Source organism: Balaenoptera musculus, chromosome 9 (assembly GCF_009873245.2).
Source record: "Balaenoptera musculus isolate JJ_BM4_2016_0621 chromosome 9, mBalMus1.pri.v3, whole genome shotgun sequence".
NCBI lineage: Eukaryota > Metazoa > Chordata > Mammalia > Artiodactyla > Balaenopteridae > Balaenoptera > Balaenoptera musculus.
Genome location: NC_045793.1, coordinates 98,334,972 through 98,350,240, shown reverse-complemented (window position 1 = coordinate 98,350,240; position 15,269 = coordinate 98,334,972). Strand labels below are relative to the sequence as shown.

General features: G+C 52.5%; 1 protein-coding gene across 4 annotated transcripts in view; it reads right to left on the bottom strand.

The window, feature by feature from the left end:
• OGDH (oxoglutarate dehydrogenase) overlaps positions 1 to 15,269 on the bottom strand; it is a 74,500-nt gene that overhangs the window by 43,613 nt on the left and 15,618 nt on the right. For 3 of the 4 annotated variants that reach the window (XM_036863591.1, XM_036863593.1, XM_036863594.1), the window contains exons 3-4: positions 2,439 to 2,630; positions 550 to 652 (exon numbers count right to left, since the gene is read on the bottom strand). In XM_036863591.1, the coding sequence (XP_036719486.1) occupies positions 550 to 652; positions 2,439 to 2,630 (295 nt within the window). Of the gene's footprint in view, positions 1 to 549; positions 653 to 786; positions 878 to 2,438; positions 2,631 to 15,269 lie in introns of all 4 variants that reach the window. The other variant, XM_036863592.1, reaches the window with a different exon arrangement.

Here is a 15,269-nt window from a genome sequence, read left to right as displayed (position 1 = left end):
CGCGCCGTGCGCGCCTCCCTGCGCGCGGGGACGCCTTCCAAAGTTTCCTCAGTATGATCACCGGCATTTGAGAATCGAGACACCCAAACTGCACCACCTGCTCTGGAATTCGCCCTGTCAAAGGCAGGCCACACCGTGCTTCAGAGCAGACAGCGTGTGACAACGGTCCTGAGCAGTGCCCCGTCTGGGGCAGCACTGCCCTGAGATCTGGAAACCGAAGCCAGACGAGCTGCTCTCTGGAATATCTTCTGACCCGCCTGCCTGGGTGGGTCATCTTTTTCTCTGTGCCACAAACCTTTTCTGCCCCCAAATTTTACTTTCCAATTTTGAGACTTAGACAATTGAGCTCATACGATCTGGCTGAAAAGCTGAGATGAAAATAACTTGCCCAAAACACACTAAGGTTACATGACTGATAAATGTCAAGTGATCAGAACGAAGGAAACTTAAGAGCCTTTCCCTTCCGCCTGTGGACGTCCTGGCTGCCACAGGCTGGGACACAGAGAGAGGAGCCAAGCAGCGCAGCGCTGGCCACTCTCAGACCCTCACCAAGTTTGTCTGTGGATGAGATAATATCAGCGGGCACGGAGGAGTCCAGATCAGCATCCAAAATTCCCAGGGGGTCCAGCTGTGCTACATGGTGCCCTCGTATCTACGAATGGGCCAGCGATGGAGAGGGAAGGACACACACAAAAGGACAGGAGAAAAAAAAAGAGGGAAGGGGTAAAAAAAAAAAAAAAAAAAGTAAAATTACATTAAAATTAGTGTTTACAGATTAATTCTCACCCACGTTTGAAGAAACAGTTACTGGAGCATCATCAAAATTTACACAACTAATTCCGAGAGGATCAAGTTTTGCAATGTGGTGACCCCTGACCTGGAAGCAATAATACAAGCAGTCATTAAGCAGGTCCTGTGGGCTGTGGCGAGGGGTAAAAGTTGCACTTGGTCAAACCTTTCCCTGAGAGCGCCAATGAACCCAAACAACAAAGTCAGTTTGTAAAAAACCTTACAATAGCTTGTTTTAAAGCACTATTGTGCATAAATGCACTTTTATAAAAAGGGGATAAGCTCCTCAGGTTTTGATAAACCTGGCAGTCTAAAAGGACTCATTTCTCGGGATCCTTACACAGTTTTCCTGGATAAACAGAAATGGGATATGCTGGGGACTTTAGCTCCAGTGCGAAGGCCACTCAGCTTAGAACACGCAGAAGTCCCTAAGGAAGGTGTGGGTGTGGCCCTGCTGCGTGGGTCAGGGCACAGGGGGCACAACAGCAGACAGCTACAACAGGGACCTCGGTGCCTGATCTGAACCGTTTAAAAGCAAAAAGACACAGAAAATCCCTTCCAATTTTGTTTCTTTAAGTCTTGGATACGTTAATCCACCGTTTCTTGCTAACAATTTGGGAAGGGGAGCAGCTGCTGAGAAGTCACTTAAAGACCAACAGAAATAACTGAAGCTGAATGAGACAGGCAGTGGTCAGCACACACCAACTGTGCCTCTTTCTACAGAAACACCCACTGTGAACGGCGTGCGTCTCGTCATTTGCCCTGGGGAGAGAGCCTGACCTGCCAGGCTCCAACAGGACAGGCCCACCCTGTGCTACCTGTCCTGACCCCTGTGGCAACTGGCCCCGTGGGCGGAGGGGAACGGTCCACATGGCCGTTTCCAGGAAAGAGAACGTCGGAGAGAGAACTCTGTGGTGTGACACCCCTGCTACGTTGCAGCAATGCCAGAAGAGGCAGCAGGGGAGCCCAGGTCCTGGGGGCTCCCAGAAGGGCCTCCCCGGGCCGGATTTCTCCTCCTTTCCTCCTGAGAACTACTCACAGACCAGGTGGTAAGGTCTGAATTCTGGGCTCTTCTCCACGCCAGGCGGATATCCTGGAAGGGGCTTCTGGGCTCTGAGAAAGGCCATGGGAGCCCTTGGTTCTGCATGAGCCTCCTCCAACGGGGCTGACCGCTGACCGGAATGCTCCCGGAGCGGTGGCCCCTCTGCAGGCTCAGCTGCCCTCACCTGCCTCTCCCTGCTTCCATGGGCTCTGCTTCTGTCCCCAGACCCTACAGGTTCATTTTCTCTTATTGCATTTGGGCCCTAGCAACTGAGAAGGGGAGCAGCACCCCCCTCCCGGCCACTGCTCCCTCCTGGGGATCGGCACTTCCCCTGACGCCCAGGCACTGACTGCGTTTCCCTGCCTACAAATCATCCTTGCCAACCTATGGGAAGAAATAAGGGCAGGTGCTAAAGGTGGCAGAGGATCTGCTCAAACCAGGTGGGACTGCCTGGGCTCCTTTTCTCTTGTCATATGTCATTTTTGCCTCCCTCCAGCCCAGAGCAGGGAGAGAGAGCACCTAGTGTTTGGCTGGGGTGAAAGTTAGGCGACAGCCTTCACGGGGTCAGCGGGGCGCTGTCACGGGTGGCTGGCCGCTGCCACCTTACCTGGTAGGCCCTGATGAGAGACTGCACCGCCAGGTGATCCTCCACCAGCTTGTCCACGTTGGGCTGAGCCTCCACCAGGGGCTGCGCTCTGGCCACAGCTGCCAGGGAGCCCAGGCTCAGGGGGAGCGGGCTCTGGTAGGCGGTGCCCGGGGGCGCTCCGGCGTTGGTGTTTCGGAAAAAAATGTCCCACGACTGAAGACAAAGAAGGAACACACATGTCACTCCGTTGCTCCCCTAAGGCCTAGGACTCATTTTTAGCCAAAAAGAGAACCGTTCTTGGCAGGTAAGTCTTGATTATGTCCATCTACCAGTAGCCTGGCTGGGTCAACTTCTTCCTACTCTGGACAGCCTGCTTCTGCCCCCAGAGGGCGGGTCTCTCAGAGGCTGGGCCCCTGCTTCCATCGTTCCCTCAGATGCGCCTCCTTACCCCCAACCCTACGACGCAGATGCCCTCCCATCAAAACCCCCAAGGCCCAAGGCCGCGCAGCTCTGCCCAGCTTGCGGGTGCCAACTGCTTCCACGGCAGGCAGCCCAGGAGGCAGGTGAACAGAGGCCTTCCTGCCCCATCTGTTCCCTGCCTAGTCATCCGGAAGACCAATGCTCGCGGCCCTCCTGCCTGTAGGGCTGCAGCTGCCCCAGGTCCTCAAACCCCAACTGGGCCTCCTGAGGGGAACTGAGCACATTTAGATCCACTTTCCAGACCCCACAGGCGTGGCACAGCCTTTGAAGCCCAGGCCTGCCTGCTTGTGCTTTCTCCCCGGACACAAAACAGAATCAGGGGGACTTCCCTGGTGGCACAGTAGCTAAGACTCCGCGCCCCCAACGCAGGGGGCCCAGGTTCGAGCCCCGGTCAGGGAACTAGATCCCAACACGCATGCCGCAACTAAGAGTTCGCATGCCGCAACTAAGACCCGGCGCAACCAAATAAGTAAATAAATATTAAAAACAAAAACAAAAAAACCCCAAACAGAATCAGGGCCTTCATGTAAGAGGCAGCCCGGAGCTCAGACCGGTGAAGCCTGAAGCGTCCCCACTGACCCCTACAGAAACAGTCTTGTCACTAAGGGCTCAGAGTGTGCAATCAGAGGCAGAACCTCAAATCTGAGCTCTGAGATCTTCGCAAATAACCTAAATTTCTGTGCTCAGTTTTTTCACCCGTAAGATGAGGACAAAAAAAAAAATCTATATATTCTTCATAGGTTTTTTTTTTTTTTTGTAAAGACTAAAGGCATTTAGCACACAATCTGGTAGGCAGTTGGCATTACTGGTAGTAACTGGTATTACTTCTGGTTTCAATTTCCTTTGTGCTAATGTGAACTAACTCCTCTTCCTATTATTTTTGGCTACTTTGTGTCTGATTCAATTTTTTCTTTGGCCATGCTGTGCAGCTTCTGGGATCTTAGTTTCCCGACCAGGGATCGAAACTGTGCCCCCTGCAGTGGAAGTTCGGAGTCCTAACCACTGGACCACCAGGGAATTCCCTGATTCAATTTATAGTCTGCATAGACACTGTGAATTATAATAGTTTATAATTTATAATAATACAAAGACGTGAGGCTTAAAAAAAAATTTTAGAGGTCAGAGGAACTAAGACTTAATAAAATTCCATTGCAAAAAAATATATATTAAAACTCAGAGAGTTTAGAAACATGAAAACATTGTCCTTCTTCTCTGCCATGCATTTTCGAGTTTCTAAGATTCTTCTGTCAATAAACTCCGGTTAGACTTCTTGAAAAATCTGGAGAGGAGAAACGTCACTAGGTCTTTGTTCGCCCTCGCAGTTAAGTGCTCCCGAGGTGTTGTCCAGATGGGCGCATCTGGGAGCTTGGGCAGGTATCGAATGGGTCTGTGTCTGGGCAGAAACCTTGAGGCCGGTCCTGAAGGCTGAAGGCCTTCTGGCTTTCTCAGGCAGGCTCCTTATGACGCGTAGATGTGCTGACTCGGACGGTCCGAGAGATGGGTGCACGCTGCCGCCGATCACAAACCCCTGGGACGCGCGCAGGCCTGGAGTATCACACAGGGCAGCCCGGCCTCTCACTGTAAGTGTTTCTGAGCAGAGTTTTCCAGAATGCTTATATCATTCTACAATAAGAACATAGTCCTCTCGTGTTCAAAAAGATTAATTAAAAAAATCAAACTATTAGGGAGATGATAGTACAGCATGGTGAATATACTAAAAACCAGAATTGTACACTTTTTACATGTGAATTCTATCTCAATCACAATTTTTCAATGTTTTAACATATCTCACTATTCAAGGTTTTACTGTTTTTACCTTTCTGGTTAATTTTCGGCATGTCAGCTGATGGTAGAAGGGAGATCTGGGGTTCTCTTTTGGCAAAGGCCACAACACCGACTGCAGAGCACCGTGCATCACGTGACCTGACAACCAGGGGCATTCTACATCCAGGGCTTGGAACCCCAAGACCATTCTATCCCTCTGAGTCCTCTAACAGGGGTAAAAGCAGTATGCCCACCAGAGAAAGCAACTGACTTACTCTTGTGAGAGAAAGGAGAGGATGCCTCAGGGTCAGCAGCCTTGGGCAAGGTAAGGCTGCCCCAAGCTCCGCACCCACCTGGTTCCTTACAAGGGCCTAAGGAGCAGACTCGCTGGACACCCCCAAACATTTCTGACTCTGTGAGCTTGTAAGCAGGCCATGCAAGCTCCACGCATTCTGGGAGCAGCTCTGGCCCAGGGCTCTTCCTGGCCCCCACCCATACCTCCAGTAACCGAGGGCCTGGACTAAAAGGAGCCCCGCTGATAGGGCAGGGAATGCGGCAGGAGTCAGCCCAGCCTTGCACGGCAAGAACCAACAGCACCCTGCTCCAGCCTTGTAAAACCTGATCTAGTTTCTACTTTGCCCCCAGCGGGCTCTAGCACTGGCGTCCCCACCCTTACGTGTGTCCACGCCAAGTCCTGCTCTGGACACATACCCTGGGGCTGCAGGGGGGCTGAAGGACAGGGCATGACCCTGAAACCAAGTAGCCTCTGGAGAGCAGCACACAGGATCTCAACTTTCTTCAAGCCTTAAACACTGTATTCTGCCCCACAGAACGCATGAAGACATGTGTAGAAATGCAGTGGCAGTCGCCCAACGACAAGACCTTGGATCGAGAGGGTCCCCTGGCTGCACACCGACCCCTCACCCTGATGGGAACCAGCTGCTGACAGACCCAGAGCCAAAAGGCATAGCAAAAACCACAAGTTCACCTCTCTTTAGAAAAATCAGCTTTGAATAACAAGAACAGTGGTGGCAGCCACAGAGGTAGGAGTAGTTACCACACTGATGTTCCAAGCACCTGGAATGCCAACCACAGCCTCCTGGGGAGAGGTTCAGGCAAGCAGGACTGACACAGGGTGGTCACCAGGCAGGGAGACTGATCAGGTTAAGTAAGACAGAGCAACCCTTACATAAACAGCATCTCTCAGGCTGGCTTACCCTTGCCAAAGCCAGCAAACAATAAAATCAAAGGATTTCCAGGGCTGACACCCGGAGGGCGCAGGCCAGGCCCCTGGGTGGCGGTGGGGCGGGGAGAGAAATCGCAGACATCGGGCCTCCTCTCTCTGACCTTCTCTTGTGCTTGGGATAAAACTCCAGGTGATTTTCAATTGGCTGAGGACAGCGACACAGACTGAAATTCTGCTCAAGCTGGAGGTGGTCAGAAAAAACTGGTTCCTACCAGTATTGCAGAGAGCTGGGAACCACTGGGAAAGAATATGCCAGGAATGCAGCTTCCTCCTGTCCCGTAATTCACCCCCACTGCGCTCAGCTTCCCTGAAGCTCCGGCAGGCCCTCCCCAGCACGCTCTGGGCAGGTGTGGGTACCTGCACTCAGATGAGGGCCCGGCCAAGGAGCCCACCCCAACAAACAGCAAGCCCCCTTCCACCAGATCCAATCAGTTTGCACACGTGGGTGACAGAAAGTTCCTGGCGGCATACACTTTGCAAAACCCTCGCACTGCTGCTTAAAACTGGTAAATTTTCATGTAAGTCAGACCTCAAAAAAAAGTTGACTTAAAAAAAAGGCTGTGAGGGCTTCCCTCGTGGCGCAGTGGTTGAGAATCTGCCTGCCAATGCAGGGGACACGGGTTCGAACCCTGGTCTGGGAAGATCCCACATGCCGCGGAGCAACTGGGCCCGTGAGCCACAACTACTGAGCCTGTGCTCTGCAACAAGAGAGGCCGCAATAGTGAGAGGCCCGCGCACCACGATGAAGAGTGGCCCCCCCCCGCTTGCCGCAACTAGAGAAGGCCCTCGCACAGAAACAAAGACCCAACACAGCCAAAAATAAATAAATAAATAAAAATAAATTAAAGTAACTTTCATCTAAAAAAAAAAAAAAAGGCTGTGAAAATGAAGGTCATTTTTTTTGGCTTGCAGGTTTCACCGCCCTTCAGAGGCTGAGCTTCTCTCCCTCCAGCATCTTCTCCAAGATGCCTCTTCCACCCTTCCCTTCCCCACACCTGAACTGGCTTCCGCCTTCCTTCGGCAGTAGCCTGCACCTCCCCCACTCCTGCTGCCTGGGGCGCTCATCCCCTCTCCACACATTGCACATTGGCCGGCGTCATCTTCAACCTGTGGCTCCGTCACTATCTGGAGAGGGTTCCCCTTCTGATAATCGCAGCCCTCATTTGCACACATCTGAACTTGAGGCTTTGTTTACCCATATGTCTACCTGCTGCCAGTTCTGGTTCTCTCCCCGGCAGCAGCTTCCCTGCTGCCAGAATCAAGTGTCTGCAGACCCGCTGCAGGGACAGGTGACCACGAGGCTGAAGTGACTGGTCAGTGGGCCCTTTCCCAAATGAAGAGAAAGCTACAAGAAGAGGACGCCTGTGTGGTCCCACATACCCCCTGCACGTGGAGCTTCGCGGCCTCCGTGCCATAGAGGCGAGCAGCCCTGGCCCGTCAACGGAAGTGTAGGCCGGCCACCCACCTCCCACGAGTGGGTTTAAGGCCATCAACTTGCTGCTGAAATGACTTAAACCAAAACACGATAGATTTCAAGTACAAATAAGTATAACATTCTGGCTGAAATGAAACCAGAATGCTTTACATTTAATTTTAGATAACTAAAAGCATTTAACTGTAGTGCATGAAGGTCTGTTTTCAAAAGCCATCAGCTCCTATGCTCCCCCGTACACCTCCCAGACTTCTCACAGCCCCAACGGGCTTTCCCTGCCGCCGCCAGTCCTCCTCTCCCCAATTAGAGGCAGCTCTTCAAAGCTGCAAACACATCCCTTCTCCTCTGTAACGTCTAAGGAAGTTGGTCCGGTGCTTCGCACATAGTAAGTGCTCAACACACCTGCTGAGTTAAGTTCAGACAGGTCAGACTCCTTCAAAGGCGAACATCTTGACAGGTGTGGTGTCAGATGCAATGTCAGGTGCAGTGGTAGGGCTGGTATCAGGTGTGATGCTAGGTGCTGTGCTCCCTGGGATGTCAAATGTGGTGCTGCGGGGTGTTAGCTGTGGTTCTAGGGGTGGTATCAGATGCAGTGTTAGGTGTGATGCGAGGTGGATGCCAGGTGCTCGGTCTGGCGTGGTCCTAGGTATGGTGTCAGGTGTGGTGCTAATAAGTGCTGTGCTAGGCGGGGTGTCAGGTGCAGCAGTGGGTGCGGTGACAGCTGTAAGACCGTGGACCGTCCAGAGTCCTCATCTCAGATAAGATACTGACCTCAGTGGGTGTGGGAGTGCTAACCAGGGGACGCGGGTGTCAGTGGTTCAGTGAGGCAAGCAGACTTTACCCTGTTGATTGTCAGCAGATCACAAGAGTCTCAGGGCCAAGTTCCTGTCTGTGAAGGTCATGACAGAGACTCGTTCACGAAGGGTTTGGTTTTGGAGGGGTTGCAAACCTGCTACCAAGCGCCCTTCCCCACCCCGTCTCAAAGGCCCCCGATGTGTGTCAGATACGCGGGCCAGTGCAACTGGGTGACGTACCAGGGCCACGCACAGGCTGAGCCCACCAGAGTGGGCCTGCCTGCTGCCCGCCTGCTCCTGGGGGTTGGGGGCCCCAGTCCTGACCCCCACAGGCTGGGCGAGGGCCAGGGAAGTCGCTTCAGCTCTCTGTGCCTCATTCCTTGCCTATAAAAGTAGGGAGCACAGGTTACTTAGGACACCCCTATACTTGTGTAGCTTTTTACACCTTAAAAAGCACCTGTAGGTATACTCATATTTGTTCAAGAAGCTGATGATCAAAGCTTAACCCGAGGGTTACTAATGCTTATTCTAGCTGCTCAATTCTATGACTCTGGGTTCTGGACTGACCAGACCACTTTCTCTCGTCCAAAGTCCCCTTCAGATGCCCTGCTGTCTCGTCTCCACCTTAGCTATGGAACAAACCCCACCCACCCGCATTATGCACCCTGGTCTAGAACATGATGTCACCTGCTAGCCACCACCACCCTCTGCTGGGCGCCCTGCCAAGGACCCTGACGTAAAACACCAGGCCGGGGATGGGGTGGGGCAGCCTCTGGCCACCTCTTGAATGGACCAAACCCCAGGCTCAAAGGCCATCACAGTTGATAAACTAATGACTGCCGGCTCTGGACGTCAGATGCCAGCACTGTCACAAACAACCGTATCATTATGTTCTGATACTGACAATGCTTTTTAACTGCCACAAACGTGAAATTCAAAGGAACAAATTCAAAGGAACAAGGGTTTGGCAGGTTCAGGCTAATTCAGTCAAATAAATGGACAGGCAACAGCTCCCTGAGCCAAGGATGGTCACCGGTGACTCGCTGGCCGACAGGTGCTGCTCCTCAAGGACCCCAGTGCCCCGGAGGGAGCTGGCACTGCTCTGAGGCTGCACGTCTCCCTACTCACCCTGCACAGGGGCTCTTCCAGCTTAGAAAGTGCGCTGGCAAATTCTGCATTATTTCCTAAGCGCCTAGCTTTCTGTGCACACCAGCCCAGCTATGGCGTGGAGCTGAGTGACTCATGTCTGTGCTGTGTATGAAAAGCCTGCATGGGGCAGTGTCTACAACCCTCCTGGTGTGCCCTGTCTGTGCCAACTGCTGGGCTCCATGCCTTTCCTGAAAACACCGTGTGGGACTATCCAAACGTCCCGACGAGACGATGCCCGGGGTGAGGGGGCGAGAAGACCTGTGGTGGATGGCCACAGACCTGCACAAAAGGTTCCTGCTTCAGGGCTAGGCAGTCTCGAAAGACATGCATAGTGCTGGGCTGCAGACCCCTCCAACCACAGGCAGGGCCTTGCTCAAACCGTCCCCAGTTGAGGACGGGCAGGGCCATGTCCCGACCCAGCTCACTGCCCACCACCACGTCTAGGAGGCACCAGGACCTGGGCCTGCCTGACCTGTCACCACAGACCTATTAATACTGGGAGCAGTTAAACTTGGGGGTTCTGCTTGGGGATGCCTCAGCCAGAGAAGCCAAATGAATTGTGCTCGATTACAGCGATGCTGTTATTTTTAAAGCACAGTGTAGTACAGGTGAGAGAACATCTCCAGACAAGTTCTACTATCTTCTCTCTGTATGGGTGTACAGGTAAAACGGCAATAAACACACAAGATTAGCAAAGAAAAGCTGCCTCAGCTCTTCTCTAAGGAATCTGCTGATAGAGGAATGATACTCCCTGGGTTTCTGCCCTAGACTAAAGGCAGTGGCCCATCAGATCATTATAGAAAGGACTGTGGTAGGCTGCCCAGTGGCCACATGTCCTCCCAGGTCCACAAAAGGCCCCCTGCAGTGGCCATGTGGCTCCTCCACTGGAGGTGAGCCCTTGGGGGCTGGCCTGAGACTTGCTTTGACCAAGGCCATGGGTGGGAGTGGCAGTGTGAGTTCTGGGTGGGGCATCCAAGGCCTGCAGCCTCTCCTCCCTTCTCCTCTTGGAGCTACACTGAGGACTTGTGAGGGAGTCTCTCTGGTCCCCTGGCTGATGGCAGGGCCTGGTGATTAGGTAGCACCAAGCACCAGATGTTAGGGGGTCCTTTGCGGGGCTGCAGCCTGGCCAAACCTCAGCTGCACGGAAGCTGGGAACCATGAGAAAGACTTCACTGGTGGTGTTTAGAGTTGCCAAGTCTTGGGGTGGTTTATTACACAAACGCTCATAGAAACCAGACTTTTACTGCAGGAAAATATCATACGCAGGACGCCTGTGACGGCTCTCATGCGCAGTTTTTCTGGCATTCCTCAGGAAGTGAGAGCCCTTGCCCTCTGCCTGGCTGTCCGCACCCAACAGTGCATTCTGTCAACTCAGAACTGCGACTCTCCAGGGCGGCTGTGCGGGACCACAGCGGGCATCTGGTCCCCACGCGCCTAGTGGACGGCCCCACCTGGAGGGCCTAGCCCAGCTGAGCCAAGCGTCAGGCTCCGAGAGAATCCTGGCTCTGCGAGTCAGGACCACTTAAGAGACAAGGCCCTAAACTCACAACCTGCCCATGGACGGCAGAGTCCAGAGCCCAGCAGACCTTCAGACCCCTCGCGGGGGCCTGGCACAGGCGGAGTCGGGGAGTGAGTGGCCTAGGGGCTCTGGGCGGACGATGCGATCACCATCACAGCCCCTTTCTGGGAAAGGCCCCAAAGAACACCTCCCGCTGACAACGCGCTCCTTCTTCCCTTCCCCAGAGAGGAGGCGCCAGGCAGGTGGCTGGGGCAGAGCTCGCTGCGCCCTTCTCAAGAGCTGCCCCAGGGACTTCCCCGGTGGCGCAGTGGATAAGACTCTGAGATCCCAATGCAGTGGGCCGGGGTTCAATCCCTGGTCAGGGAACTAGATCCCACATGCATGCCACAACTAAGAGTTCACATGTCACAACTAAGGAGCCTGAATGCCACAACTAAAGAGTCTGCCTGCCACAACTAAAGAGTCCGCCTGCCACAACTAAGACCTGGTGCGACCAAAAAAAAAAAAAAAAAGCTGCCCCGGCCCCGAGGTTGACTCGCTCCTTTCTTGCTCTTGGTGTCCACCTTCCCCTTGAGGTCGCTCTGGATCTCTCTCCCCAGTTATCACTGACATTTAAAAACCCACGATTCTTGCTTAAAATACAGTACAAAAGGACAGTCATTAAAAAATCACGCTCCCAAAGATGCAGCACGCCTTTACTCCCAGCCCGCCCCCTGGCCACCGCAGGCTTAGATAGCTCTCCATCAGCGCCTGACACCCTCACTTTCTGCCAACTGCTCAGGGGTCCACACTCCCACAGCGTTTCACAAACTAATCCAACACCCCTCGGCTTGATCTTGGGGCCTCTCCACGTACGTCGCAGCTCACACTGCTGGTCTTCACTTTGCTGCCTTGGGCTCCTGGCGCCGAGCCTCCCAGGAGCCTCTGTGAGTGCTCGCTGAGTGCCCCCCGGCCCTCCCCGGGCCCCTGCGGCCCTCTGCCTTCACACGCGCCTCTTCTGGGTACAGCGACCCTGTCCCTGGCCAGGCCCCTTCCTTACCCTTCAAAACTCAGAACGACTGGCGCTTCCCTGCAGAAGCCAGTGGGGTTTACTCTGTATTCTAACTGTGCTCGGCTTCCCGAAGTCCCCACGGGCCCGCGAGCTAGTGGGCCCTGCACACTCACACCTCCTGGCAGCCACTCGACTCAGTCCTCCAATAAAACTGTCACGAGCTGCAAACTGCTACACACATAAGGTGAAGGCACTGCTTCAGGACCCTTACACTTTCCAAAGGTGTTAATTTTATGTCCCTGACGGTATAAACACAAATCCTTTAAGAGTAAAATACTATACTGAAGTTAGGGAAGATGTCCTTAGTTGGTTTAGTCGATTTAACACAAAAAGTCACCAGGGTTGAGATTCATCCTGATTTAGGAAGCTGAGTATGGAGGGGGAACTTCAAAGTGAGGTTTAACAGCCTCGATCACTGAAAGCCCATGAAGTATACCACATGTGTGTTTTTCCCCAAGGCCAGCAAAGAACTAGGGCGAACCGCGGCTGAGTTTTTAAAGTGCAGCCAAGGCAGTTTCAAAGCTGCAGAATGAAAAGGAACGGTGTCACCCCATACTGGGGACAACGTGTGTCTCTTTCTGCTCTGCTTGTCTGGTTCAATTACAGAAAATAACAGCATCGTGTTTCATGAGCATGGAAGGAAAAAGCAGAAGTGCCCGGGCCAGAAGGGTGGCATGGCCGAGCTCAGAGAGGTGGGACCGAGAGTCTAGGACCTGCACATCGAGCGCCGCACAGAGCTCTTGTGGCGACCACACTGGACCAGAGAGCTGTTACTACACGTGGGAGCTGGCCCGCAGAAGGCAGGAGAGGAAATGGACGCAGTCAGCAAGACGAGGAAGACAGGCTTTTAGGAAGTGGGCAGAGGTCACTGAGAAGGCCCAGGCAGGGGAAGTGAGCTCCGATGCACCAAGGACGGCCATGGTGGCCCAGTGAGCAGGGGCACAAAGGGCACCACAGGGTGCAGAGGGCACACGGCCCGACCCTGGGTCCTCCCCGCAGGGCTGACACCACGCTATGACTGTGGCGGGGGTGGAGGTGCCTCTGCTGCACAGGAGGGGCCCGGTGAGGGCTCAGCAACTCTCAACTACCTGTCTGTGTGAAACACTAACAAGGGCAATCTGGCTTTGACTCTGTTTTTAAGACATAAATAAAAATAAGATGCCACCATCTGACTTGTCCCCAGCATGGCCAAGACCTTAATGAGGGAGGGCTTCGCATGCTGACAGAACAGGCCCTGGCTGACGGGTCCTAGGGGTTCAAGGAGCGAGCTACACTTGACAAGGTGTTTAAGACTGGAGCGCAGAGGCCGGACTGGAGAAAATGATGGGGAAGGGACGGCTGTCTAGGACAGGACCACACCAAGGGACAAAGAGGAGAGGGATGGCGAGATGGAGTGCAAAGGCAGACCCTGGGCCGGCCAGGTAACTGGGCGCAGAGGCACGGAGAGCGCTCGGGGGCTTGCACCCCTGAACTGCTTGATTACTTTACCACAAACATAACATTCCCCATTAAACATTTAGAAATAAAAGTTTTCTTTAAAAATAGGGATACGACAAAATTATAAAGTAAATTATAAAGTCAAACGTGAAAGGGCAGCTTTAAGGTAATACAAACAGCTGAATATAGACTGAGAATGAGATTATAGTATTAGAGAAGTATCTTGTTAATTTTGTTAGGTGTGGTGAAGAAACCATTCCCTTGATAGAGCCACTCAGATGCATTTATGACAGAAAAGTAAGTGGGGAAGGAACAGATTTTTAAAGACTGGCAAACTGCAGAGAGCTGCTGAAGTTGCGTGATGGGTCTCCTCACGGAGGTTCATTTCACACTCCTGTCAACTGGGGGAGGAAAAAAAAAGCACAACGTGAGAGTTGTGAGTTAAGTTTTATTTGGGGCAAAATGAGGACTATAGCCTGGGAGACAGCATTTCAGAGAGCTCCAAGAAACTGCTCTAAAGAGGTAGGGGGGAAGGTCAGTATATTTGTGATTTTGGTGAAGGGGGCGTACATGCAATCGAGCACATATTTTCTGCAGAAGGTTGTTGCTAGTCACGAGGAGCACACAGCACCATGAAGGATTTTAGTGCTTTTCTAGATACAGGGAGATGACAGAATTGGGCTCATAAAATCTTCTCCTGAAAATATCTATCCGAAGACCTGTTCTCCCAGCTTTTCCCAGAGCACAGAGTGCTTCATTCCTGATCTCCACCCCCTGAACTCCTTTCAGGGGGTGTTGAAGGTCAGCAGCTGCAGAGTTCATAATTTGATCCTTGTAAAGGTAGATGGTAAGTGTCAATTTATAATTGACACCCCTATTGTATGTTTGAAAACGTCATAAAAAGTTTAAAAAATAATAGGAAAGCAGAGCGTAGAAGGGCAGGGAGGGGGAGATGCAAAATTTGTGCTGTTTCTGCTGAACACAAAAAAATTCAGTCCTAGCAGTTCCTCATAAGCCCTCTGCAAAGGGAGGAAGGAGAATGATGACAGAACCAGCTCTCAGGACAAGGAATTTGACATCCCTTATCTGATGCAGAAATGAGAGCTCAGAAAGATGATCAATCTAAATCTTAAAACCTAATTTTCTTTATCTCTCCCTAAACTATTTTTTCTAACACAGAGCACAAACGAAGCATTCTTAATAAAGCCAACGATTTCCAAGGCCTTCCGTGGGTCACAAATGCCTTTGAAAATCTGATGAAAGCTCTGGATCCTGTCACTCAAAAAATGAGCATACAACAGGTATTGGGCCTAACTCAACTTGGAGAGGCTATCAAGTCCACTTTGCTGGGATGGCCGTGGAGGGACACTGCCATTGTAAATGTCCACTGATTTATACCATCCTGTCCCTCTCCCTCAAGAAGACGCTGTGTCCCCTGGAGAATCCTGACACAGAAACCAGCACATAAAATCTGGCCCAAAGACGCCAATCTGCACGTATTCTCTTATTAAACTGAAAAGTCCTTTTTTGAGATCCTTTACCCATATCCCCCGCAGAATCTCTCAAAGAGGTGCTAAAGAGGTGCTTGCTCTGACCCGTGGAGCCCAAGGACCCAATCCTCACCCTGGATTCTTCCTCAGCAGGCTGCATCTGTGCCTGTCAGTAGTCCTCTCACTGTGCTGTCCTCATCCCTGGGACAGATGGACACAGTGACCATCCCACACAACCTGAGAACCCCCAAGCGTTACCTTCCTTGACACCATGTGATAAAAATACTTTTCAAGAATAGGTGGAGCACAACTACTGAGCTCGTGTGCCACAACTACTGAGCCCGTGCGCCTAAAGCCTGTGCTCCGCAACAAGAGACGCCACCGCAGTGAGAAGCCCGCGCACCGCAACAAAGAGTAGCCCCTGCTCGCCACAACTAGAGAAAGCCCGCGTGCAGCAACGAAGACCCAACGCAGCCAAAAATAAATAAAT